Source organism: Apus apus, chromosome 4 (assembly GCF_020740795.1).
Source record: "Apus apus isolate bApuApu2 chromosome 4, bApuApu2.pri.cur, whole genome shotgun sequence".
Lineage (NCBI taxonomy): Eukaryota > Metazoa > Chordata > Aves > Apodiformes > Apodidae > Apus > Apus apus.
In genome coordinates this window covers 71,143,616-71,169,442 of record NC_067285.1, presented here as the reverse complement: position 1 = coordinate 71,169,442, position 25,827 = coordinate 71,143,616, and the positions used below count along the sequence as shown (strand labels likewise).

At 36.2% G+C, this 25,827-nt stretch overlaps 1 protein-coding gene across 6 annotated transcripts in view; it reads right to left on the bottom strand.

Moving 5' to 3' along the window:
• LOC127384957 (uncharacterized) overlaps nt 1–25,827 on the bottom strand; it is a 60,795-nt gene that overhangs the window by 8,180 nt on the left and 26,788 nt on the right. For 3 of the 6 annotated variants that reach the window (XR_007889546.1, XM_051620074.1, XM_051620072.1), the window contains exons 12-17: nt 24,833–24,944; nt 19,044–19,146; nt 10,487–10,526; nt 9,437–9,488; nt 6,411–6,522; nt 1,640–1,723 (exon numbers count right to left, since the gene is read on the bottom strand). Coding sequence is in view for 4 of the 6 variants with exons in the window: in XM_051620074.1 (XP_051476034.1) it covers nt 1,640–1,723; nt 6,411–6,522; nt 9,437–9,488; nt 10,487–10,526; nt 19,044–19,146; nt 24,833–24,944 (503 nt within the window). In the remaining 2 variants the exon portion in view is untranslated. Of the gene's footprint in view, nt 1–615; nt 656–1,639; nt 1,724–1,998; nt 2,191–6,410; nt 6,523–9,436; nt 9,489–10,486; nt 10,527–19,043; nt 19,147–24,832; nt 24,945–25,827 lie in introns of those variants that run through there. The other 3 variants (XM_051620075.1, XR_007889547.1, XM_051620073.1) reach the window with 3 other exon arrangements.

Genomic DNA, 25,827 nt, shown 5'->3' with positions numbered 1-25,827 from the left:
CATGACATGAAACAATGCTCTCAGAGTAAGTGAGTACTGGACGACTTCTGGCTGCGAACAATCCCTGTCATTGAAAGACACCTAAAGAACAACATCATAATCACAACAAAAACGCCACTTGCGGTTTTCTTCCCCTGGATGGCTTGCCTGGCTTAGACAAGTAATCACATTTAACCCTAACAAGTCATTATCAGTGACTGAAGTCCTTGCTCCACTCCTTGTATGAGATCCTGATGTGTGAGAAATCACAATGACATTTATTTGCTGTCAAAACGCTTTCGTAAGCTTCAGATCAGTTCAACCTGACGTTCCACAGAAGCATTAGGAAAGCAGATTTGTGTCATAGGAATCTCTTGAGAAATAGGAACCTGTGAACTTCAAAGCTGACTTAATCTTAGAGGTCGAGTTTGTTGTTACTATTACTCCTTAATAAAGCAACAGTGTCATTATATATGAGGAAGTCTTAGTGACTTCCTCACTAAAAAAAAAAAAAAAAAAAAAAAAAATCAGCATTCCTTCATTCTTCAACTCAAAAACCAGTTTCACAAACAATGGTAAGAAAACTATATTCCTAAATAGCATGATAGCTAATAGCAAATCAAATCCCAAACGCACCTTTAATTCATACTGAGCTTTGAACACCACACACTCTCATCTTCGAACAAGTAAGAGAGCCAATTGTTGCGTGCAGAAGTAAGGAATAGAAGGGATTATTAAACAATGGAAGAAGCAGCACAATCAAATGTAAAGAGACGGCACAGTGAAATACACCATTTGGATTAACAATAAAAATATTCTCTTACATGCAAGAACAACTTTTGTATTTCCTGACACTGTCAATGTTTCAGCCATACATAAAAGGCCACTATCCAGGGAGACCCCAGAGTGGCCTTCCAGCACCTGAAGACGGCCTACTGAAAAACTGGGGAGGGACTTTATAACAGGGCTTGTAGCAAGAAACAAGGGTAATGGATTGAAACTGGAAGAGGGGAGATTTAGATTAGACATTAGGAAGAAATTCTTTAGTGTGAGAGTGGTGAGACACTGGAACAGGTTTGCCCAGGGAAGTTTTGGAAGCTCCATCCCTGGAAGTGTTCAAGAGCAGGTTGGATAGGGCATTGAGCAACCCGGTTTAATGGGAGTGTCCCTGCCCATGCGGACGAGTTGGAACTAGATGATCTTTAAGGTCCCCTCCAGCCCAAACCGTTCTGCAATTTTATGATATATACGCTACAAAATTAATGTATGGAAATACTATATATGATCAGGCAATCAAAAGATTCTATTACCTAACACACACACACAAAGGTATAGCAACTAATGTGTAAAGGAAAATTGAAAAGCTAGTTCTTAATTTTGGTGAGCATGACTTTGTAACTCTAGACAAAGATCTTTTTTTTGTAGTATGACATACAAGTATTTTTTCCTAGTTTTTCAGATTTCAACAGCTGCTAAAGAGAAAGGTACAGGCATTTCATTAGTAAAATCCTTGTTTTGGATGAATTAGTTTTGTTTCAGCACAGACGCAATTAAAAAAAATGAGTGATGTGATAGATTTAAAAAAATATTAATGACTACTTGATATATAACTCTTATTTGAAAATCTCACATCACTTCAGAAAGCAAGAAATAAAAATACCTATGTTTGCAGAGTTGCCTTTGTCTCCACTTCTAGTATAGGCAAGGTCTTCTAAGCGATAAGTATGTGGACCGCTTGGCAGATCTATACAATAAAAAAGTGAATGCATTTTAGTGATAGCTACAAATAATATTAGCACATTTTTAAGAAGTAATTGTTATTTTAATTGTATCCTTTCTGCATTGTTAGGGGTTTTCCTGGAAACATTTCCAAAGCTTTCTTCTCACAGGAACACATAGGGAACATGATGTGAGGCTTGGGGACAAAATTATGAAATTAGTCCTTCCCTCTCTCTCTCTCAAATTCCTTTTACATTTTTACAGCTGAATGCTGTGCCAGGTATCCCCTCTTCCACCAACCTTAGATATGAAAATTCATCTTGGTCTTAGCAATGTGGTATCTCTGAAGGAGGCATGGCAGCTCATTGTAACTTCTTGACTAGCTTGCAACTTTTTCCCTCTTAGCACTCAGATCTCTTTGCTTCCAGTGCAGGTGGAAAATACATACAGTTGCTATGGTCCTGATAGTTCTGTAATGTCTGTTTATTCTGTCTGTAGAAAACAGTCGCAATTTCAAACTCCTTTTCAAGGCATGTCTCAAACTTTCACATGCACTGTTGTAACAGCTATTACTTATTCAGCTAGATTCTTTTTCTAGCTAGATTTCTTTTTCAAATTACTAATTTTGTAAATATCTTAGTAGTATTTAAGAAAAGGTCATAAATGGTCACAAAAGCATCCTCTATAGGAAGGCAATCCTAATTTAACTTGTCTATGTCTGAGTATTAGACTTTCAAGCTTTTAGGAACATAAAGATTCTTGCCCCTCACTGAACAAAGTTCATATTAAGTATTATTTTTATCCGTTTTCACATCAAAAAAAGCAAACCTGTTCCTGACCAAATCCAGAAACTCAATCTTGTGGGATCCATGCAATTTAAATGTGAGGTTTGACGGTTAAGTTACTTGGCACACATCTCTTGCAATCATTGATTCCCGAGAGAAGTATGTTGTCACCATCTATTTTCTGTCCCCCAAAGCGAGATGAAGTCCTCATTTTATCACCAAGCTTATAGCAGTATAATATTGAAACCTGAGGCATAGATTATATCCCAGTTTTTAGGCAGTAATCATCTAGTAATTTCCAGCCAGTTTTGCTTCTGCTCCAGCTTTCCTATGGCCGTATCAGCTCTTCCAGCATCCCCAGCTTTTTAGTCTCAGCATCTCCAACAGACCCATCTATGCTCCTGATCCATGTGCAGACATCTCAACCCTCAGTTGCTGTGTCCTCTGTCCCTTTCCTCTTGTTTTCTCATCCTTCTGCATGCAAATGGCAGGTCTCTTCCCCCTCTGCTCCTTGGGCACCAGCAAGGGGAACATTCAGAGCAGCCAAGTAACAGCCTTCTTGCTTTCTGTCACAATGTCTGGTGCTACAGCTGCTGGTGGCAGCCACTGGCAGCAACTGACCAATGTCCAAATTTTTTTATTTTTTTTAATTTTCATAAAACACTAAATCCAGAGCACATGCTTGTCACAGAAAATGTCAGTCTAATGAGTTAAAACCAGAAAAAATTAAATTAATTGAAGAGAGGGTCTTGTAAATCAATTATGTTGGACAAACTTCATGTTGCAATCACTATCTTTTCTGCATTGCTGCAGCTTCTGCTGAGGATACCAAACTATTGTGCTGGGTTTTGTGCTTTTGCTTTTAATTTTGGGGAGTAAGAGGCCCAGCGTTAAAGATGTTTTGCTCTAAATGCTGGCCAAAGACAGACTGTATTAAGAAGTGTAATTATCTGATAGAAGTTCAACCTCAAGATACATATAAATGTTTAAATTATAGTTCAAACCAAAATTAACACCATCGTACTTTCACGTATGATTTAAATTTAAGTGCACCTACTGATAAGGCATGGGTAGACAGACACTCAATGAATTGTGTCAGATGATCAGGTAAGCCCAGCCCTAGCCAAATCATCATTACCTTCAACTCCTGCTTGCCTAGAGAGAATTCCAGACTCCTCAGTTACGTACTAGGCCTACCTGAAGAGTTTTAATTTCTTTCCTCCCCAGCTTTGCTATGTCCAAGTCCTTCTGGCTGCAGTTTTCACTATCCCTATTGAAAAGGGAGGCTGCAAGTCTATGTCAGTGGCAGCTGGATAGATCCCAAACATTCATTCGGGTATGGGGTGGGAGATACTGTGAATGACAAAAATGCTTCACTGCAATTTGACACATAATGTGTATCACGATACTTACTTGGTTGAAACAGATCAGGCAACACTTTCAAAAGTAGCCCTGCTGCCACATTTGAGTGGCAATAACAGGGAAAACAGTAACAACTGGGGGCTCTCCACAGCAATCGCTTCTACTTGCACAGCTGGATCAGAAAGAAAACATCTACCCACACCCCAAACAGCAACATGTCAGTGTTAAACTCGTTTAACTAGAACTGAAGTTTTATAATGTATATTGGGTTGCTGTCAAAGATGAGCTGAAAGAGTGATTATAGTTTAGTCTGGCACAATGGTTCTTAACTGGTAATAAATTATGGTAGCATGAAATTTGAAATTGTGAAAGCATACAATGAAAGAGTTGACAACAGAGGTTTGTTTTGAACTTGATGCTCAGTCTCCTCCATGTTCACTTCCATGAAAAATGCAATCAGAGATGTGCCATGAAACTAGGCAGAAAATATTAAAGGGTATATTTAATTGGGGAATATTACTTTTGATTAAAAATCTCCATTGACAGGGGTCTGAAATAGTCCAGCTACTGCCCAGACAGTCTTTTGAGTCTCCCTTTAAACAAATCCAGCTCAAGACAGTGTTCTGGTGTTCTCATTTATTATTATTCTAAGTGATTTATCTTTCATTATCTGTTTATCAGGAAATTGCTTTCATTTAATAAACATCTTAAACAAATGTACAAAATAATTCCCTTCAAAGCTAGGGCAAATGGTAAATTCAAATTCCACCCTCCCAGAATCACATCTAGCAGCATTTTTTAAATCCATTTTCGCATATTTCTCTTATCTATTCCAAGACAACTAACAGTCCCTCACACTTGAGATAACCATGAAACTAAGAAAAGTACCCCCCTCCTTACTAAATGCTGATAGAAAATCTTTTAGCAGAATTTACTTCTTTTACAGTCTAACTCATTTGCCTGTTTCTCATCTGTGCTGTCCATGTGTTCAGCCACAGAAGTAGGCAAGCATTTAGTCACATACAGAAAACTTCTCTATTTACAACTAAGGGCAAAAGTTTAGAGATTCTTCTTAGGGGAAACAACCAGAAGAGCTCTGCCGTTCCTCAGCAGTGGGTTTTTGCCTGAATGAAGTCTTAAGAGTTCAGTACTTAAATGCTGATGTTAGGCATCTTGGAAAGGCAACAAAGAGTCTAAGAGCTTTTTCCTTTCTCCAATATTTAGCATTGCAGTCACCTTAAAACAAAAAAGTACCAGGACTCCTAGGTATCAGAGATTCTGGTGTGACGTTAGATTTCCAACAGACATAAAAGCTGAAAATATATTTAAGCATTTAACTTGTTTCTGTACAACAAAATTCCTTGCACTGAAGAGATGTCTGACTAGATGGGGAAAATGAACTCATGCAAGGCAATCAGGCATCCAATATCACTGACTTTCCAACAGCAACAAACACACAGTTATATATATATATATATATAAAAATATATATTATTATTTTTTCTAACAGGACATTCCTAGTAACTTAGAATTAGTTGTTGCACTATTCTATTATCAATTTTGAGAAACACTACTATATCCGGAACCCAGAATAAATCTTGACATATTGGTGCCTTCACATAATTAACTTTTTGAGTTTCCACAGACTTAGATACTTGAATTACTCTTTCAGCATTAGCATTATTTTTAGAAATATTTCCAACAAGGAACCTCTAGGCACAGTAACCTCATTCAAATTTGAAAATATCTATCTATAGCTTTAAATTAATTCTCTCATTTCTCTGATGACCAGGAATGAGGGAATAAAGACTCTGGACCAAAAGGGAATTATGAAGTATGTTATACATCAAGAAATACTGTATACAGTTCTGCCATTAGAAAGAACATAAAAATCTTCAAATGTCTAGCACTTTGAATAATCCAAAACCTAGTACCTAGCTTGTATGAACAACTCTGATTGAACACTTGCTTTTCGCTGCAGACATCCCAGCCTCCTCTGCTCAGCTCAGTGATTTGCCCTTCTCAAGTGCCGTCTTTCTTCAGAGAATTTGGTTAGATGAGTCTAACAGCAACACAGGAATCATCATGCTGGATCACTAGCCTAGTCTGTTTTCCCTATTAGTCACCAGTTCCAGGTTGATCCCATTCACCAGTTCCAGGTTGATCCCATTCTTGCTCATTTTGTGAAGGCTGCCCTACAGAATAGGGCCAGATTTTAATTATGAAAATGCTAGGCATTCTGTAAGTCTGTCCTCTGTTCTGAACATAATTATTTTGATGTAAGGTAGACCTGGCTATTTCCAGGATTAATTATGTAAGACTGCAGTATACTTGAAAATGATGTTTTCATTTCAAGCCAGTGTTCAACTATCTTCAGTTATGTCAATGACTTAGGTTTTTAGAATGACAATTTACTTACATACTTGTTATAATCTCAAATACATTTTATACTGTGTGACACTACCCTCCCTTTTTGCAATAAATGTAGCTTAAGTGTTTTGCAATTAACTTAAACAAAGGAAAATGCAGCAAATGAGATATTCACAAATAAAAAGATGAACATACCTTTTAATTCACTGCTAATCTTAGGTGGATCAAATGAAACAACCTCATTTGATGTAAATGTGAGATCCTCCTCAAATGTCTCAACATGCTGCCCATTTAAAAATAGGTTGATCTGGAAAAACATTCAAACCATCAAATTCGAAATCCAGGGTGACATGTGAATGAATAAATCGTATCTCTAATTAAGGTCCCAATCTGGCAAATTGTCAGTAACAGCTTTATGGATAAAGTTCTGTCCCTCCCTTTTAAACAGTCACAAAACCAGTAATGATCCATTAGACACCTGAAAGACATTTTTGTGTAAGGGAAAATAAAAACCAGAAAAAAGCTGTATCCAAATGGGTATGCTTTAAAGAAAGACAATCTCTTTCTTTCTACCTTTCTCTATATACATCAGCATTACATGGAATTGTGTGTCATTCTCGACAGTTTGATCCCAAAACTGGAAAGCTTCCAGCTCTTCCATAATATAACCACCTTTTCTTCTTCATGGCACTGTCTGTATTAATGACAAACTTTTCTTTGGATCTTAATCTTCAAACACATTTTGTGAAAGCAACTTATAAAAACAAAATTAGTACTGGATATTTTGGGCTTATGTTGAGATTAAAATATGAAATAAATAATGCCATGCCCAATGCCATACGCCAGCCACCAAAGAAATCTGAAAAGATAGTCAAGTCTGCTATTTCAATAACTGATTGGACTGTTCACTTAAGATGTAAGAAAAGGTTTGTTTGTTAAATCATACAACACAATCATGTAGAAAAATTAACTGTATCCATTTCATCTGCATTGGAGGACTCCCAGTACTAAAGACTCAGACATACAGCCAGCTGACACTGCCACTACAGGACAATATAGACCAACTTAACTGCAGCAGTTTCCAGTGCTCAGTCATCAGCACATGCAAGACACTTTTTCTCATCTTAGCCCTACTTCTCAAGTTTGTTCTTAGAGAACAGCTAGCCGTGACAAGGGCTTCCAATGCTTATGCAAGAAGATTTTTTAAAAAGTAAATAAATTAAAAAGGTCTCAGTAAAGCTGCTCTTGCTTTCAGCAGATCTTTTTTCAGCAGGGAAACTTTCAGGCTATTTTTTAAGCATGAAAAAGTGTACATGGAAACCAACTACTGTTTGCACTGTAAAAACCACTGGTGAACTACGATAAATTTTGGGGCAATTATATAAGATCAGTGGAAACAACAAATGAGAAACTGAATCCAAACTGACACCTAGAAAGGTGTTATCAAACACGAAACAAAAGGACCCACTGTGGCAATGTTAAAATATCTGAAAATCTCCTTATGGAGGTTTTTTTGGTTTTAGGTCAAATCCTGAACTAGAGCAACTAGACTCTTTGTAACTGAACTTTCCATCATGAAAAGCAGTTAATTCATACCTACGTTACTGTAATAATCTCTAGCTAGACCACAGTTGTTAATAAATAGCTAAAACTTAGAATCAAAAGACTTAAATTATTTACACCACACTTTTACATAACCTTTAATATTACTGCAGTACAACCGTGACAGGTCACATGGCATTTTGCTAACAGCTTATCAGTGCATTCATCAGCTTAGCTACCTAGAGCAAGGGTTTTGATTTTCTGTGTTGAAAAGAGTAGAGAGATACTGCTTTATTTCCTTGATAAATTAGGTCAGTATTTAATCTCAACAGCATTTTACCAAGTCTGGAATGCAGGGCTAATTAACAAGTTTATATTTAATTTGATTAAGAAAACAGTAGTACCTGAACTTTCATAAAGACGATAATTTCATATTAAACTTGGCAAAATCAGGCCATTTGTATAAACAAAAATGTTAAGTGACAATGCAAATAAGTACTTGAGTTTCTTTAAATGAAAAGAAGGTGGGATTTTTTTAAGGTTTTTCCACTATGCACAGTATATAAACATAGTTTTAATAACTAAATAGCATCTCTTCTTGCTCTTACTGGCTGTGCAGGGAAGCCTTTGGCCACTTGCTTCATGATTAATGAGTGAGAAAGCTCTTACTGAGTGAGAAGCTTCATAATTAAGATGCCTTGTCATGAGATGCATGCAATAGCTAAAATTTAGTTAAAGGCCTTGGAAAAAGAAGGGCCTATATACAGTTTTGTCTGCAGTTTCCTAAGGATAAATTAAGTATTTGGTAACATTCAAAAAGCAGTAACCAACATTTATAAATTAAAATACTTTTATGTTTTCAGTAAAGTAAGTTCTTCAGTTTAATCTTGAAGACTGCAACCTACACAGAGGTACATGCATAATGAAGCACTGCTCTAGCTCAGTGTTTCACCTTACACTGTAATTTCTTTCCTAGGACTGCCTACTCACCTGAACCATAACTTGTCAGACTGAAATAAACTATTGTTATAAACTGAACAGAAACAGATCTCATTCACAGGCTCCTCCAGGACATTCATCGCAGCAGTCGCACAAGCTTCCCTAATTTTACAGTTTTTGAAATATAGGCAAGGGTAGAAATTCCGACTCCTATTTTTATAGACAGGGTATTTTGAAGGAAAAGGACCAACTCTCTGGTAAGGTCAGAGGAAATTAACTGCTTTTAATACTTATTTCCATTATTATGCACAAAGCATAGACCACCCTAAAAGTCAGAAGATGTGTCCAGATTCACAAGATTAATTTTCAACTCTATGAACACTCAATTGTCTCCTCTTTAAGGAGTGACCATTAAGTTTCAAAAAATATAATTTTCATAAGCACTCTTTGCAAATGCAGTAAAAACACTTCAATCCTACAATTCTAGGAACCTCAGAAGAGAAATTAAGTTTTGATGCAAGACATTTCAAATTCACAGCAATTAAAAGGCAAGGTTGGCAAGTTCAACTGTTGTAAAACATTCTGTGCAAATAACATTATTCTCTGGGAAAACAGTTTTAATCAAAGTTACCAGAATACTTCGCAGTTTTAGGTCTCAAAGTCACTGAAAAATGCCAGTCAGAAGAATTTTTCAAATTACTTCAAAGAGAACAGAGCAGGCTTTGAGAAGTAAGTCTTACCTGAACATTGCTTTTGGGATAATAGAAAAAAAATGGCTTCAAAACTGGAGACCTAGACACACAACACAAGCATAAATGCATTTAATGAGAAACTAATGAAAATGTCAAATCACACATCTTTAGACTATTCATACACCAGACAAACACTTGGGAAATTAAAATCTATTTAGCCATGATTAGCAATCGTTTTCCAAACAACTTTGGAAAGCCCAAGAAGTATAGAGATTCCTTAAATATCATTTTAAAGAAAGTAATATTTTGTCATGAGTTTTTTTAAAAAAAGAAAATTTTCAGTGGCAAGTAGCCAAAATACCAAAAACATTTTCCTGACTAAGGATGTACCTCTTGACATCGTGCTCTACTGCACTGTCACTAGCCTCACATTGATACCTAGGCTAGTGACACAGAGCTACTGAAAATATATACAATCATAGAATAACAGACATATCAAAGTATTTGGTTAGGGATAGGAAAGTTTTAGATGCTCTCATAAGTAAGTATGTAAAGGTGAGCACAGAAATCACCAGCAGATTTTAGCTATATCTAGAAAAATACTGAATCAAACCAGGATTTAGTTTTAATATGCTCAACATTATTCTGTTCAGCTTGCTCACATAATGAGCTCATTTTGTGGGATGTTCTGGGACATAAGACCTCTTATTTCTAGGTGAAGTGAGCTAGTACAGACATAAATTTGCTGTGCTCATATTCCAATCTAACAGGTGCAAGAGAAATCTGGTCCAGAAATCTGCATGTATTGGTACATGCTTGAGCTCCTGCCCTGCCATAAAGACACCTTTAACGTTCTCCCCACAGGTCATGAAGCAAAGATGTTGTTATTAGCTGATCAGGGATTTACCTGACTCATCTGCATACAGACCCTGTAGCACTCATTACTAACTTCTTATCACTTATTGAGCATGGTGTGCAATGGAAAGACTTCAGTTGCTTCTGTGGTTGATGTTTCAAGGTGAGGAAGCTTGTGATGGTGGGTGGCAGGAACACTACTGTCATACATTACAACAAATTAATGATTAGGAGTTAACTTACACTCTGGGGCGCCCTCCAACAATTCCAGTGAGGCCAGGTGCTGGAAATGGAAATGAAATTCACAAAGGAACTGTTAAAGCTATCTTCAAAACACTAGAGCTCAACATTTACTGTAACTTGAAGTGTTCCTATAATGCACATTTAATAAATGCTAGAAAATATATAGGAAAGTACAGCATTAAGTATGTTCTCATAAATTAATAAAACTTAAAATTTTATACAACAGTAGAAAAGGCAAAACATTTAAAAGGTACTGTAACTTTTAACAAAAAATAAGAATTTGTTTTGAAATGTGCGAAGTATAAACTAAATTGTTGAATTTTTCTGAATATTTTGCATACCAGTGTCAGTCAAGTGATACATTTGATAGAAATGTAACTAAGCTTTTGGGGTTTTGTTCCTTGTTTTATTTATTTTTAAAGAGTGCAGATAAACAATTCTGACCTGAAGCACAGTTTGTTTTAACACTTGTTTAAGAAGACTTTGCTTGTTAGATTAACTGTTTCATATTAACTTGCATCCTTCCCTTTAGCATTTTCACTAGCTAGCTTTGCTTTTTAAAGGTGGTAGGTACTTCAGATCACATTTTCTCTCTTTGGTACATAGGTAACTTAGGGGCTAACATCATGAGCATGATCCCAGATTTGCAGTAAGTCAGCAAAGTGACTAGACTCCTTTTTATTCTCACTATCAGGCTGCCAGGCTTTACTATCACTAAACTCATCTACTCAGCTCAGTATTTCTGAAAAAAACGGTTCTGCTCTTCTCATCCTGAGCATAGCTTCTCACCCTCCTTTCTGGCATGGATATCATGCATATATGATACATCAGAGATCCATATAGTATGGAGCTGCCCATGTGGTATATTTACCCAAATTAATCCTGACTAAAATGGGCTTCATGATTCCTCCAGGTGTGAATTCTCTGTTTGTGCTCCGAACAGAGTAAAAGCCATGTAACTGTGCTGTTGAGGTACTAAGTTCACAGTGGTAACCTCTACTTCTCAGCAGGCTGTTTCAGCTTGGATTCAGTGCCTTGGTCATGTGGACACATGCCAGTGACAGCATAGATGGTGCAACATTGCAAAGATTAGAGTCTTGCCATATGTATGTTCACTGGAAGCGATTTCCTTAAAACGGTTGTTAACAAGGTGTTTTAATGAAGTTTTTGAAGAAGGATACTGTTACATAGTCCTTATCTTGATCACACTGCTCTATCACCAGTATCATCTGAATGAATGATTCAGAGACAGTAATTACAGTAAATAAACCTAAAGTTATGGATGAGGTTTTTTGCTTAAGGTCAGCCCATAATCACTGCCAGCTTGGCCAGTGTGGTAGAACAATACTTGCACATTATAACTAATTCACAAGATAAACAGACTTCCCTATATTTTTAGCTAGAGGCTGAAAACACAAACCAACCACAAAACACAGCACCATTAGAAGGTGCTATGGTTGAGAACAACTGGAAGGGATTAGGGGTGCCAGTATTTGTTGAATGCCTACAACAAAAAAATAAACCACAAACAAAAAAAACCCTGAATAACCACCTCCCTACCCACTAAACAATCCTGCAAAAAAAGCTGCAGTGGATAGAATGTGAAAGTATCCCTTACTTTAGTGTTACACAATTTTATTAGATCCAGTGAAGATACAACCCTATACATATTACCTGTACACTCATTCAAGCAGAAAACTGCCATTCAACATTAAAACCAAATGCAGTTGTTTTAGTGAATTATGTGCCTGGTGTGTTTATTACTGTTGTTGGGAGAGGAGGCTAGATAAGGTAAGGTCACATTGAATATATAGTTTCATAAAGTTAGTTAATTTAAATTATTTCAGGATTGTCACATGGCTCACTTCCTGCTAGGCAGCTGAACTTCTCATTAAGGACACCAGATTTTGCTCTGACATCAATTTCAACTTCCTGAAAGCTCTCAAAGAAAGCTCTTCACTTGCCTGTTCTCACACAGTGGAACTTGGCTCCAACAACAAAGCAATTGTCTAAACACAGACAAGAAAACAATCCAAGAGCAACCACTGCTCACACCTTGAGGTACTGCTGCTTGCTATGGCTAGGCTTGCAAAGTTCTCCCGCACAAGCTACTGTAACAGCAGATCTGCAGAACAAAGCTACACCAGCACCCCAGTTGCAACATTATTAATTCTGTCTTACCATTCATCGTTTATGTTTACATAAGTAAGATGGAAATGCTTCTAAGTTTAATTTTATCTATATGCAATTCCTCTTTAGACTTCAGGCAGGGAAAATGAAGCGAATCATAAATTATTACAGTTTAAAAGAAGTGATCTGTTATTTGTGAAAACAGCGTATTGGGAAACCCAGTGTTGCTCTCAGTCAAGGCTGTCACAGCTCCCTGCTTCTCATCCTTTGTCACTCATTCTTTCCTCCTCCCTTGCACCAGCTCTCGTGATCCTATGAGCCTTTCAGGGAGTGGATCCAGTGAAAACCAGCCCTGGCAAAGGAATGCTTAAAATTGGCCCAAACAAGCACCTATTTCAATACATAAAACCACTATGTTCTAATACGTCATAATCTATGCCATAGATACAATACCCAGTAAAATGCCCCACAGCAGGAAAAACTCCAGCTGGAACCTGCGATCAACCCATCAGATGCAAAATCCCAGCAGAAAAAGCTTCATTCCTTCAAGCTCTCATAATTCCTCACTGGATTTTCTGATGGTGGGAGAGCCTTACATATTTGCCTCCTTAATACTTCCTCTATCCTATTCAAATCCTACTTTAAGGGCCACATCTAATTTGGGTTTCTTACTACTTATTCTTTAATCTACTTCTGTCAAAAAAATAATACATATTTCTATACAAATCTATCTATTTTTCAACAGAAAAAAAAATAATGCAATATATGAAAGAATGATGACACTGCATGGAACATTTTGCAAAATATTTCAGAGTAATAAAAGCATTAAAATGCTGACTAGTGGAAATCTAAAAAGCTCTAACTACTTTAAATTCAAAAGGTGACATTTCTTTCTTTGAAACTTCATTAGTTTCAAAATACAGTGTCTCTTGCTCACCAGATTACAGTTTTTGACCCTAAGTGGTTTGTCCCTTGTATTTCTGGTGATTGAATTAACTCAACCAAAAGGCTATTAATCTATTTGCTGCATATTCTAAGGAATAACATACATACATACATATATATATATAAAATACAGACATCAAAGAAGTCTACTCCTCAAGCATTTTTTTTTTAAGGTAACTAAACTTGACAAATCTGAAATTCAAGGCTTTATACTCAACAGTTCTTATAATACAGTTGAGCCGAAGCACAGACTACATACAGTCTTCGTTTACAGGAGTCAATTATATGTTCTTAATTATTCTATGTCCTCTGAATACGGCAGATTTTTCTGAGAATAATATTGCAGAAGATAAACTAGGGACTGCAGTAAAATGTTCGAACAAGGACATTTCTGCAAGTACGTTCCAACACGCTTAGGACATCAGTCATAATATTTACATATACTCAAGCACTTTAAAATCTCAAGTTGTATTAACCAGCTGTCATGTTAGTGTCAAACTTCGGTCATTTTAAAGTGAAATAAGGGTCAGCACATGATTTCAGCTATTAGTAAAACATTTCCTAGCTACTGAACCCCTATTAAACTATAAATACCAGTTTCCCACCGCAAAGCTCTTCTTGAACCTCTTCTACACAGCATTTTATTCAGAATAAAATATCTGAATTAAAGACAAAATAAATACACTACACTAACACAAACTGTTTAAATACTAACCATATGGGTGACTCGACTACACATAATGAAGACATTTTCAGTGAGCAGTACAAACCTGGCCCTTACTAACTTTTATGAAGTGAGGATGAATTTCTATAGACTGAGCAAGGCAGAACTGCTGCAGAACTCTGCAGAACTCTGCAGAACTCCCACAGGCTACTACAAATTTTAAAAAGTGAGTCTGTGTGTCTAAGATACTTCACTGCCAAGTATAGAAAAGCCCACTTTGTAGCAACAGAAAAACAGATGCAAAGATCCCACTATTAAAACTAAACATTACAGACACATATAAAGTTTTGTCTTTTTTTCAGGAGACCCTACAAGCATAAAACCAAACAAGCTTGCTGGTTGCTTTTAAAAAAACCTGAGAAATAAAAAGAAAACATACTTTTCCCTGTTAAAGTTTAACAAACTCAGGTGTTAAATGTAAAAAATAAAAATATTGCATTATATTTGTTTTTGGTTTTTATTTACTAGCTTGTATTGCTTTAAACCCTTCAGAAAAGCATAATCTAAACGTGAAAACTGATTAAGTGTCCAAATTGGCAAACTAAATACCATGCTCAACAGAAGTTTACAGTAAAAGTCTTCCATTCCAAACAGAAAATAAACAAATCACTCTCTAATGTATGGCATGTCTATTTACTGTAACATCAGATTCTTCTCTGGGCTTAAGAATCTCATCTGCAATTTTAATAACACTTCAAAAGATTTCCATACAAGTAAATTCATGTGCCCCACTGGTCAACAAAAACAATGGAAATTAAAAAAGCATTAGAAAAAGATTTTAGGAATAGCTATGAAAACTTCAGCCTTTCACTTTTTACTATGGAAGATTTTTAAAAGATACCACCTTCCCAAACTTCTCTCCTGCAGGTCTAACTCATCTGTATTAAAAAGCACTAACACACACATGCTTTGGCTCATCCCAGCATATAGGTAGCATTCTTTTATCTTTTCTTTCTGAAACAGAGGAAGAGATTTCATAAGCTACAGGGAATTTCAAATCAGCACAATGCCTTGAGATGGTTGTCTCTCTACTAATTTTCAGAAGTTAAGATCTACCATAAATGCGGTGGTGATAGGGAATCAACACTCTCAAATTGATCACAAATTATACAGTGCTCTCCTTTTATGAGGCCTAAGTTTTATCATCCTTTACATATATAAATACACAAAAATTTTATCCTATCCAAAAATATTTTGAAAGAATAAAAGCTGCAAAATGAGCCAAAAGTCAATAAATGCTGACAGTAAGGCTTTAAATTCACTTGAAGAGCTAAAAAGCATATTTCTGAAATTCAGGACGTAACATCTTAAGTTCTAAGTCTCCGCTGGAAAACATTAGGAAGATCACACCTCAAAAAATTATTGCAATATGTTTTTTAATCACAGGATGAAAAATCATTAATTTTTGTCTTGAAATCTGTAACAGAAAACTCCACCAAAAATTTTATTTAATAGCTCAAAAAACATCTGACTCAAGTAATTTAAATTTAGCCTAAGTGGAAGCCACCAAAACTAACCCTTTAGTACTACCTATTAAAGAAAATAATACCCTTTTTACCTATAGCTTACAATTCTTGTATTATGATACTATTACCAAAATAAAACTGCCTACCAAATCTTGCTCAGGACTCCACAAGTAGGGACTAGCCGGCCTAAACAACCTGGCAACAACATGAGTGACAGTGCTCCTGAATTTAATCTCTAAAGTTGTAGCTGATAAACACTGGTACCTCTAAAAGCCTAAGGTTGGTGCTGCCACTCTCTCAGATATAGGAGCACTAGAAAATCCCACGGACCAGCACAGGAGCTCTTAGGACTCCTCATCCTTATTCTGAACCATCAAACCTCCTTTCACTATCTCTCTTCTCCACTACTGCCCTTTCCTAAATTTTAGCCAGTGTGGTCCCCCTAAATAATGGGAGTCCCTCTCTAGTATTTTTTACAGGGAAAGAACCAAACACTTCAATTCAAATTCTTTTGTGGTTATGCATCCTTAAACTATCTAAGGAAACCATCTGTATAAAGCAGACAGAATACTTTCCAGTGTAAGTAGACATTAGAAAGCTTAGTTGATGGTGTTTACACAGCTTGCTAAAGATTCCTGGATGACAGGTGATATACATAAATTGTTATCTGTACAACTGTCCACACATCACTTAAGAGTAACAAAAACAAAACTGCTACTGAAGTGGAAGAAGAATATAGATAAAAACAATACTTCAAAATCACTAGATACAGTCCAAGTAGAAGAGAAAAACTTTTCCTTTTTAAAATATTTTTAACTTTTGGCTGGTACAGACTAAGTGTTCTTTGTTTCTTAAAGGTCACTCCCAAAAACGTCCAAAAAGTAATGGAGCTAAGTGTTTCAGTTCAGGTAACATCACCCTACAAGTCAACAGCTCCTCCTTTCTCCTTGATGCTGGATATGAAGGATTTATAACTTGTTCCTGCTTTTCCTCAGTTTTTCATTAAAATAACATCCAAAAGAAGAAGGGTTACTTGCAGTCATTCTGACAGTCCCCACCTCTCCTCCTGGAAGAGAAGTAACACAGGAGAGCTGGGGAGGGGCATGACCAAGCTGGCAATCCTTGAAATGCAGGACTTCTTTGCTTAAAGTCTGCCTGTGTTTTCATCAGGGAAAGCCACACGTGTTAAAATCACTGTTGGTATACATCCCCAGAATTGCCACCATTTTGGTACAAAAAAGCCACACAGGGTTACACTCTACACAGACCCATGTGGGATGTGTGAAACCACATCTAACAGACATGATCCTTTCACTGAAGAGACAGCAGCTGCAGCTATCTTCACTCCATGTCCAGTGAGAAAAAGTGGTACAGCACTGTACAGAAAAAGACCTTGGGTGTTCATTGCCCAGAGCACTTACTCAGGGTTCTGGGTTCTTCTCTGCCTATGGACACTCCAGCCCTACCATAAGAGTGACCACACTCCCATGGGGCACACACTCTGCTTCCTGCTGAAGCTGCTACACTTTAGAGAATAGTAAAGATCTGTGAAAGTGGCCCAGTGAAACAGAGGGGGAGTAAAAAATCAAGGGAGAAGGGGGCAGGAATGAACATTAGGTGCTGTTATTAGGAATTCACCTAGGACAACAATCATCTTTGTTCTGGCTTCTGTTGCCAAGATCATTTAAACATCTATCCAACAACAGTTTTAGTCTTCTCTATAGAGCTCTCTGTTTTAAGACAACTAAGCAGTGGGCATTCCTTGTTCTGCTTTTCACAGCAAGTTCTGGCACCTACACCACTGTCAGAAACTAAGTATCATTAAGCTGATTCAGTTATTAGTACAACACTAATTATTGTTTGGCAGTACTGCACTTTTTTTTTTTTGCTAAGTCTCACTGAAGTAAATAAGAAAATAAAAAAGACTATTTAGAACCACTGCTTTAAAAGACCTCCCCATCAACAAGCAGCTAAGCATTTAAATCCCAAATCTGACCTTTATCTGCATATACAAAGTTCATCTGTGCAGGTAATACAGAAATCTACTACACAACAACTGAAAGAACTAACTGTATGAAGCAGTCTCAATATATTTTCAGCAAATTAAAAACATTACTATTTATGGGGTTGTTCAAGCACTCAGAAGCTTGTCAGTAAACAGCTCTGATACCCTGACACAAGTAATTTACATCATGGAGGCAAAAAACTTTGTTGCACTTCTTTACATAAGTGAGATGAATATCCATAAAGCAAGCAGCAAATCACAACTGAGATGGATACAACGGTGACACTAAAGTGACTTGAGATAAGAAGACAAAAATTAAAGAAGAAAAAAATGTAAATAAAAGTTTGCTCAAAATAATACAACAGGAAGTCCTCCTAGAAAGTGTAGAGCATTCAGTGACAAAGAACAAATGTGAAGTTTTTTTGGAGCAAACATTTGGTAAACAACAGAATCACAGAGCATTTCACACTAAGTGACCCTTAAAATATACAGTTAAAATTAAGACAGACGTAATTAAATCAGAGTATTTTGACTTTACCTCAAAAGTCAGTTAAAAAAATCTTGCACTAGTTGCAGTACACTACAAATTAATACAAAATTAAATGCTAAAGACAGATTAACTTAACTTCAGTGCAGAATCAGAATTTAAGTTTATATAGACTCTGAATAAAGAATTAGATGGTAGCCATTAGCATTCTTACTGCAGTATTGTATTAAACAGTTTTGAATTGCTGTAATTGTTGAAAGCTATAATTACATACACAAGCAGCTACATAGTAAACCAGTTAGAAGTCCAGTAGTATCTATCAAAATCCTTTGCACTAACATCAGAACACTAAGTGCTGAAGAGAACCTTCTAAACCCATGGCCATGTTATAGCCAATATGTAAGTTTTTGTTAGCTGAACAACATTCTTAATGTGTACTGCCAGTGAAGCCTAGAAGAAGTGCTGAGTTTTAATAACATGGTAAAACAGAGTATGGTAACACTACAGGTAGAAAAACAAAGACAAATGAGGAAAAGGACGAACAGCAGGAATGGAGAGTAGCAGCAACAGAAGGTTAAAGATTCTTCAAAGAACAAAACATTAGTCTTCCAGAAGTTTTATCATTTTGCTAATGTCTGCAGGTTCCATTTCTACAACAAATATAAATACTTTTTAAAGAAATACCATTTCACTATGCATAGTACAATGAAACTGAACACAATTAAGTCTTTGGGTGTTAGTAATACTCAGGTAAAAAAAAAGAAACTTCAAAATTCTTTGAAGATTGTAAGAATATTTACCCATGCCAGTTCCAGCTGGTGCAATCTCTCTGGAGAAGATTTCTACAGCTTCTTTTTGCTTATGGTGTACAGCAAGCCAAATAACAGCTTCCCGAGGACCCTGCTTCAAAAAACTAGAACTTAGATTAGCTTAGAGGCAGAACATCAGTTTAATTTACCAAACTGGGAAATAACTGCAGATCAGCATTCAAGTTAAATCTAATGGAAATGTTTAGTGCTCACTACTACAAACTACAATTTTCATTCACCGACTTGTCATCCAGCATCACTAAAATTTTCTGTTAACATTGTCATATTTTGCTAACATGAAATCAACTATTGTGTATTTCAGATTACTAGGATACCATTCTGCTTGCCCAGCATTCTTAAATAATCAAGTACTATAACAGTACTTTATAGGACACTAAATACTTGGCTTCACTGTCAGTGGAACTGGCAAAAAAACTTTCCTCTGAAGTGCACTGAGAATACTTTAGGGTCAAGTTAGTGTCAAGTTTCCTTCTCTTAGCATTGAGAAGTAAGCAGATCTGCTCACGAAAAAGAATTCAAGCCTAATCCTTGGGAGTTAAATGGGAGAACGGAACTTGCAACACTCATCACGTTTCCAGAGAAGAGAGCAGACACTCTTCTAAAGGTAAACCAAATCAGTACTCTGCTCCCTACTCCACAGTCAACTAACATACCCACCTTTGCAGATAAACACTCTCTCCTACTTTTTACTTCTCCAAAAAATCACTTTTCTGTAAGATCTATCACTGGAATCAATACTCTGAGAAAAGCCTTAGAGTGAACATTAGGTCTTGCTTAAAGCAAAGACTGTATTTATTAAATATGTGCATCCACCTTTAGTCTACCTTTGAATCTCTAAAAAGGTTAAACTTGCTTAAAATACAAGTTTGTCCCAAAGTGTCTAGTAATTGTCCTAAAGCACAAGCACAACTATTTCCATCATAGATATGTAAAAGAACTGCACAAGATCTCAAAATTTAATGGTCAGGAGTTCCTCACACAGCAGTACTTCCACTATGAAGTTTTGCAGCAAGCTATTTCTTTTAACTGGCAGTCAGCTCTCTGGAAGTTCCTTGGTAACCTTACATGAAATTCTTAGTTTACTTTAACCAACATAAAATGCAAAGAAAAGGGGCTGAACTATAAGATATCAGGGGATTTCTTCCAATGCTTATGTCCCTTTTTATGTCAACAGAAAAGGATGCATTCATGAAAGCATGAAAATCAAACCAAAGTTTGGGGTAGAGGTGTGGGGTTTTTTTGTTACTCTACAAATCTCAAAGGACTTCACAACTCCCTGAATGCCCTATCTGAAGAATTTTTGCGGATTTGGTAGCTGTTCTACTAAAAATGTAAAAAAGTAATGTAAAATTGAACATAGAGCTACTTAGGGCACTGCAGAGGACATTTTCCTGGAAGATAGGAACAATTGGAATTTAGAAGATTCAACCATTTCTCTATCCATGTCAGGTGTTTGCTATACCAGGAAATGAATACAGATGTTTAAAGGTATACCAACTTTTTACCTTATATATAGTAATTTCAGAAGCATTTAATAGTTTCCCAATTGTGCATAAAATGATGAAGAATATTTTAAAGTAACAGTTTTCCTCCTGTTGTAACACTGTTAAGAGATTTTAGCAGAAAGTGTATTACTTTATGAATACACAAACCAGTGACATTTCTGAAAATATCAGAGATTAAATACTCAGCAGACAGGAAAGATACAGATGCTGCTAGAATTCAACAGCCCCAACTTCAAAAGGCAGAGACTGAGGTGTGGAGCAGAGGACACATTTTTTTGGTCAGATAACAAGAATGGAACAATGACTCCTTAAGAGGCCTCTATCCTCTGGGCTAAGGAACAGCACCATCCTACACAGAGCCACATTTTTCATGACTTAACACTGAAAAGACAGAAGAACCCCTTTCATGCTAATAGCATCTCCCTTTTAATACGCAGAAACAGTAGAGAAAAGATAAACACTTTGAAGTTGATATTATATGCAGGCAGTTGTTACATTAACTGAATTAAAGCTGTGGCCAAACAAAATCAAGTCTCTTCCATCTTGTTGTATGTTTTGATGTTTATTCACAACCCAAAGCTGAATGTGTGCCTATGATTTCAAGAACTAGAAGTCACATCAAAAACAATTCTAAAAGTACTTGAAGCAACTGTCAATTTACACAGCTGGCAGTAAAACATGCTACACTATTACGCCTAACAAAAAACAAATTTAATCATTCGAATTTTAGGAAATTTAACAGTATCATAAAAAACACAAAGTCTTCATTCCCCATCCAATGTTAAGACTTAACATTTTAAACTTAAAAAATATATTTTTTCCTCTTCAGAATAACATGAGAAACTACATGTTGGATCTGAACTTCTAAATTGCACATTTTTTTAAACACATCTCCTAACTCTATTGTCATTCATTTTCATTGCTCACATTTCAGTAAAGCTGCATTCTTTAAAAACATTACATAAACCAGCTAATTTAATGTTAGCTTTTGAAATACTGTAGTCTTGTATATTACTGTAATTCTTGTATATTACTGTAATTTTCCTGTACCTATACAATTCTTTTTTGCCCAAAAGCAATACTGTTGAACATGTCAACATTCAAAAACCTTAAGTCAATTTCAGGCAGTTAAGTAACTTTAGCAATACAGGAACATGGATGCCTTTCCTACTGGCAACTGCTGAAATGGCCTTTATCGTAAATGTTGTAATACGCTGCACTAAGCATTCTGGCTACTGTAAGAGTATCCCAAAGAGATCACTACATTAACAGCCTACTAAATCCTCTATTCCAATTCAAACACACAGCAAAATCCCAACAAGAACAAGCTCACTTATGTCAGCTTATACCACGGGAGGAAAACTTTCTGAATTTACAGCTGGCAACCAGCTAAAACCCAATACTAAAGGGCCTTCTTGGTTTAGTTTAAACCTAAGTCTTCAATATTCATGAAGTTTAAAGATTATTTCTCTCTCATGGATCACTGACATAATAGAAATTTCCTTCTATGAATATAAAAGCAGATGTCCTGATCAAGATAATATAAATAAGAAGCCAATAAATTTTGCAATTTAAAAATTTAACTGTTTTAAAAAATGTTGCTAATAGAAAATATGCAGCCATGCCATACACACTTGTTCAGTGTTCCCAAAGTTACCAAGAGCTTAACTGAATTACTACAAACAATAACAAATACTCTTGCAGAAAACATGGTTATGCATTCACATCTGCTTCCTAGCTGTAAACTTTACCACGTCTTCAACATTACAGTTCTAGGTTTATGTCCTTGGCCACAGATGTGAGATACAAATGTCTATGAAAATAGTAAGCTGAATTCTGCTCTGAGTGGGTGAATCCAGTTTTAAAACTGGATATAGAGACTATTTTAAAGTAATTTACCTTACGGTATCATAATTAAAACAGAAAATAGCAAAACAAAGTTATACTTCACCAATGCCTTGTAAATTGGTTAACAAACGGTTTGTAGAAAACTAACAGACATGGCACATGCAGTTTTTATATAGCAAATTCTGATACCTGATGTACTATTAATAGATACCTTTCACATGAAACACATCCCATATTTCTAAACCATGAACTCATTAATGCTGTGGCACTGTCATAATCCCTTCTTACTCCCCAACAGAAAACCACAGAGCAGGAAATATTAAAAATTAACCACCACTAGGCTTACTTAGTGCTGATTCAGGTCCCTTTCTTGCTCATGCTGGGCTGCTGCTGACAAAGCAAGCTTTTAGAGTGGCAACCACATAAACAGGCAGGGAAGGCTAAGAAAGAAAAGCAGGGAAGCATTTCTTGATTTCACTAGGATACTTTGTCTTGTCAGATCAGTGAATACTCCACACAGCAGCTCAGACTATAGTATAGAGGCTTCCAATGAGCCTCGGATATACAGTGATTTCACAGTTGCAAAGGCAAACATTTGCACCCAGTTTGACAGACCTGTGTGAGAATTGGTCCAGGCACACCAGACATCTACATTAAGATCCAGATATTCTTCAACTTATTCTGTCTTGGTATTATTCATATACATATTTGCTTCTCCTCTTTAAATTTAGATGGTAGAATCTTCAAATCAAGAACTGCTTTCCTTGTGTTAATATACTATCTAACATGCATGGCTCTGCTTTTCAGCACTGTTATTTGCAACCCAAACAGTTGTCTAATTTTGTATGGAAAGACATAGCAGGGAAGGGCATTTAAGAGACCACATTATTCCTACCTGAAGCCCCAACAGGCAGATGTTATCCTTAGTATTCTGTGACTTTGTATTCTAAATGGAAAAGCAAACTCCACTCCCTACCCCTTTTTCTCAAGCTACTCTATCTGCTTTCCAGAGGAAAACTCCTCTGGTTAGCTTCTTCTAAACTGTTGGAGAACAGGATGAAGAGGGAAGGCAACAGAGTGACTTCCTGTATTTCAGCCTCAGGCATGCATGGGAAGCACATGCAATGGAGATAAAACTCTATTTACTTTTACTCTGAGACCTAGGAGTTGAGGCTGGAAAGTAAAAAATATTGAAAATCCTCCATTTAATTTGGAAAATGTATTTAATGTACTATACAGAAGGCAACTAACAAAAAGGAAGAAGAAACTGCTCTTTTTCAAAATCATTATTCACTATATAAAACGAGACAGAAAAATTTAATTAAATTGTTACATGGAGTGTGTTAGAATGCAGAATCATGAGGAGCTGGTACAAACAGAAGGCAGACTATTTCAACATCTGGACCATCTGTTCCTGTTTCAAAATTTTAATTCTGCAATGTCAGTGGCACACGTAACATTGGAGGTTTAGAGTCTTAAAAGGAAAAATACCACATTATAAAACTGGTTCATCAGAAAGCAACTCCTGCTGCTGTGCAGAATGAAACCGAAGCCCAAGCACTAACTAAACAGCCGCAGATAGAACTTGCCCAATTTCTAAGAAATAAATTTCTACAGTAAAAAGTTTGCTGTTTTTCTCCACATCATGTTCCTATTTCCTATACAAATTGTTGGCTATTTTAAGTGTTGGTGCTCCTAAGATCAAACTCAGAGCTGAGTTTTGCCACATGTACCTTCAGAATTCTGCAAGACTGCCATTGAAAAAGAATTAGATGCTACTGTTCTGGAACAAACAAAACTATCTAAATATTTAAAGTGAATGTAACTGAGGACAAGATGTACAGTCTTTTTCCTTTAAAAAGGACTTCCATATTCTACATTAGGAAAACAGACCACAGATATCACAGCTGCAGTGGCTATGGCCATCATTCATATTCTTACATACTAATTTATTCAGTCACAAAATACAATTAAGAATTACACAGTTGAAGACTGCTTCATAAATAGTACTCACAGACAGTTTTAGAGTTGCACTGGCCACAATAATTCTGCCATTTACTGACTGCAGTTTTTATAATGTGGTCTTTTAGAATTACACTAACACAATTTAAGTCTATATCATAGGAACTTTTATAAGAAGTTATTTATTTAGATTAACAACATTAGAGGAGACTACAACACCATTTTTGTAAGCTTTCCTATCAGTGCTTCTGGAAGACCCAATACTGTAAAGACCTTGTCAGTGTTGATTTTGTACAGTGAGTAGTGACACTGAATTCTTTGCAAGATGATGGGGTGAAATTCCCAAGAGGACAGTGACTTCCTTAAAAGCTGTGGAAAAGATAACAATATGGAGAGATTAAAAGAGGTCAGTAAAAGTTTAAAAACACTCCACTGAATACTTACACCATCTATACTCCTTCTAGCATGAGGTCCATATGTATCTTCAGACCCTAAAACCTGTATGTTAACTGCACTGTAATCTTCATACCCAAGCTGACTGAAAATAAGACGGGTCCTGCAACAAATGATTTTTTTTATTAGTAAACTGCCTCAAAAGGATTATCAGAAGAAGCCCTGTGTGGTCCACAGGAGTTAGCTCTGCCACGTAAGCTGGACTGTGAATACTTCACACTAAAGTATATCTGAATACTATGAATCAAGCAATTACTAACAAGGAAGCTATGCCTCTGAATTTATCCCTAGGTTTAAAATTGATGCTTTTGTTTATTTGAGTTATTTGAAAGATGACAGGCAAAGACAAATACATGGATTTCAACACTTATTTTAATGTTTAAAACAAATACAGCTTGATATGTAATTGCTGTACATGCAATCTTATTGGTTTCCATACTGGTAATTCAGTTCTTAACTCTGTTTCTGGTGCAAAGCACTATGAACCAATAAATACATAAAACTACCTCATATCACAGTTACCAATGAAAGAAAAATCAAACTGAAGAAGGAACTTTCATTTAAACCTTAAAGGTATTTATTTTGGATTAATCACCATTTGACATAAATGCCAAAAAAAAGTAGATAAAGTTTTTAAAGAGACCGTTTCTTCATTACTTGTGCATTTTCAGCCTGGCACTGAAACCTCTCAAACTCTTTCTATAAGGAGATTTCCACCAAAAGCCCAAGGTGCCAAGAATGCCAAGCTTGTCCAATCATGATTAATAATGGGGATGAACAGTACCTTCTTTTTATACACCATGAAACCCACACTGCCTTAAGAGACCCAGGAATTAATACCGGGTTTTGATGAATACTAAATCTGGATTAGATAGGCTGTTTGTAAACAGCTCAACTCACAAGCACTAAAACTGGAAATGACTGCTATATTAAAAAACAGACAAAATCAAAACATAATTCAAAGTCCAAAATAAAATAAACAGTAA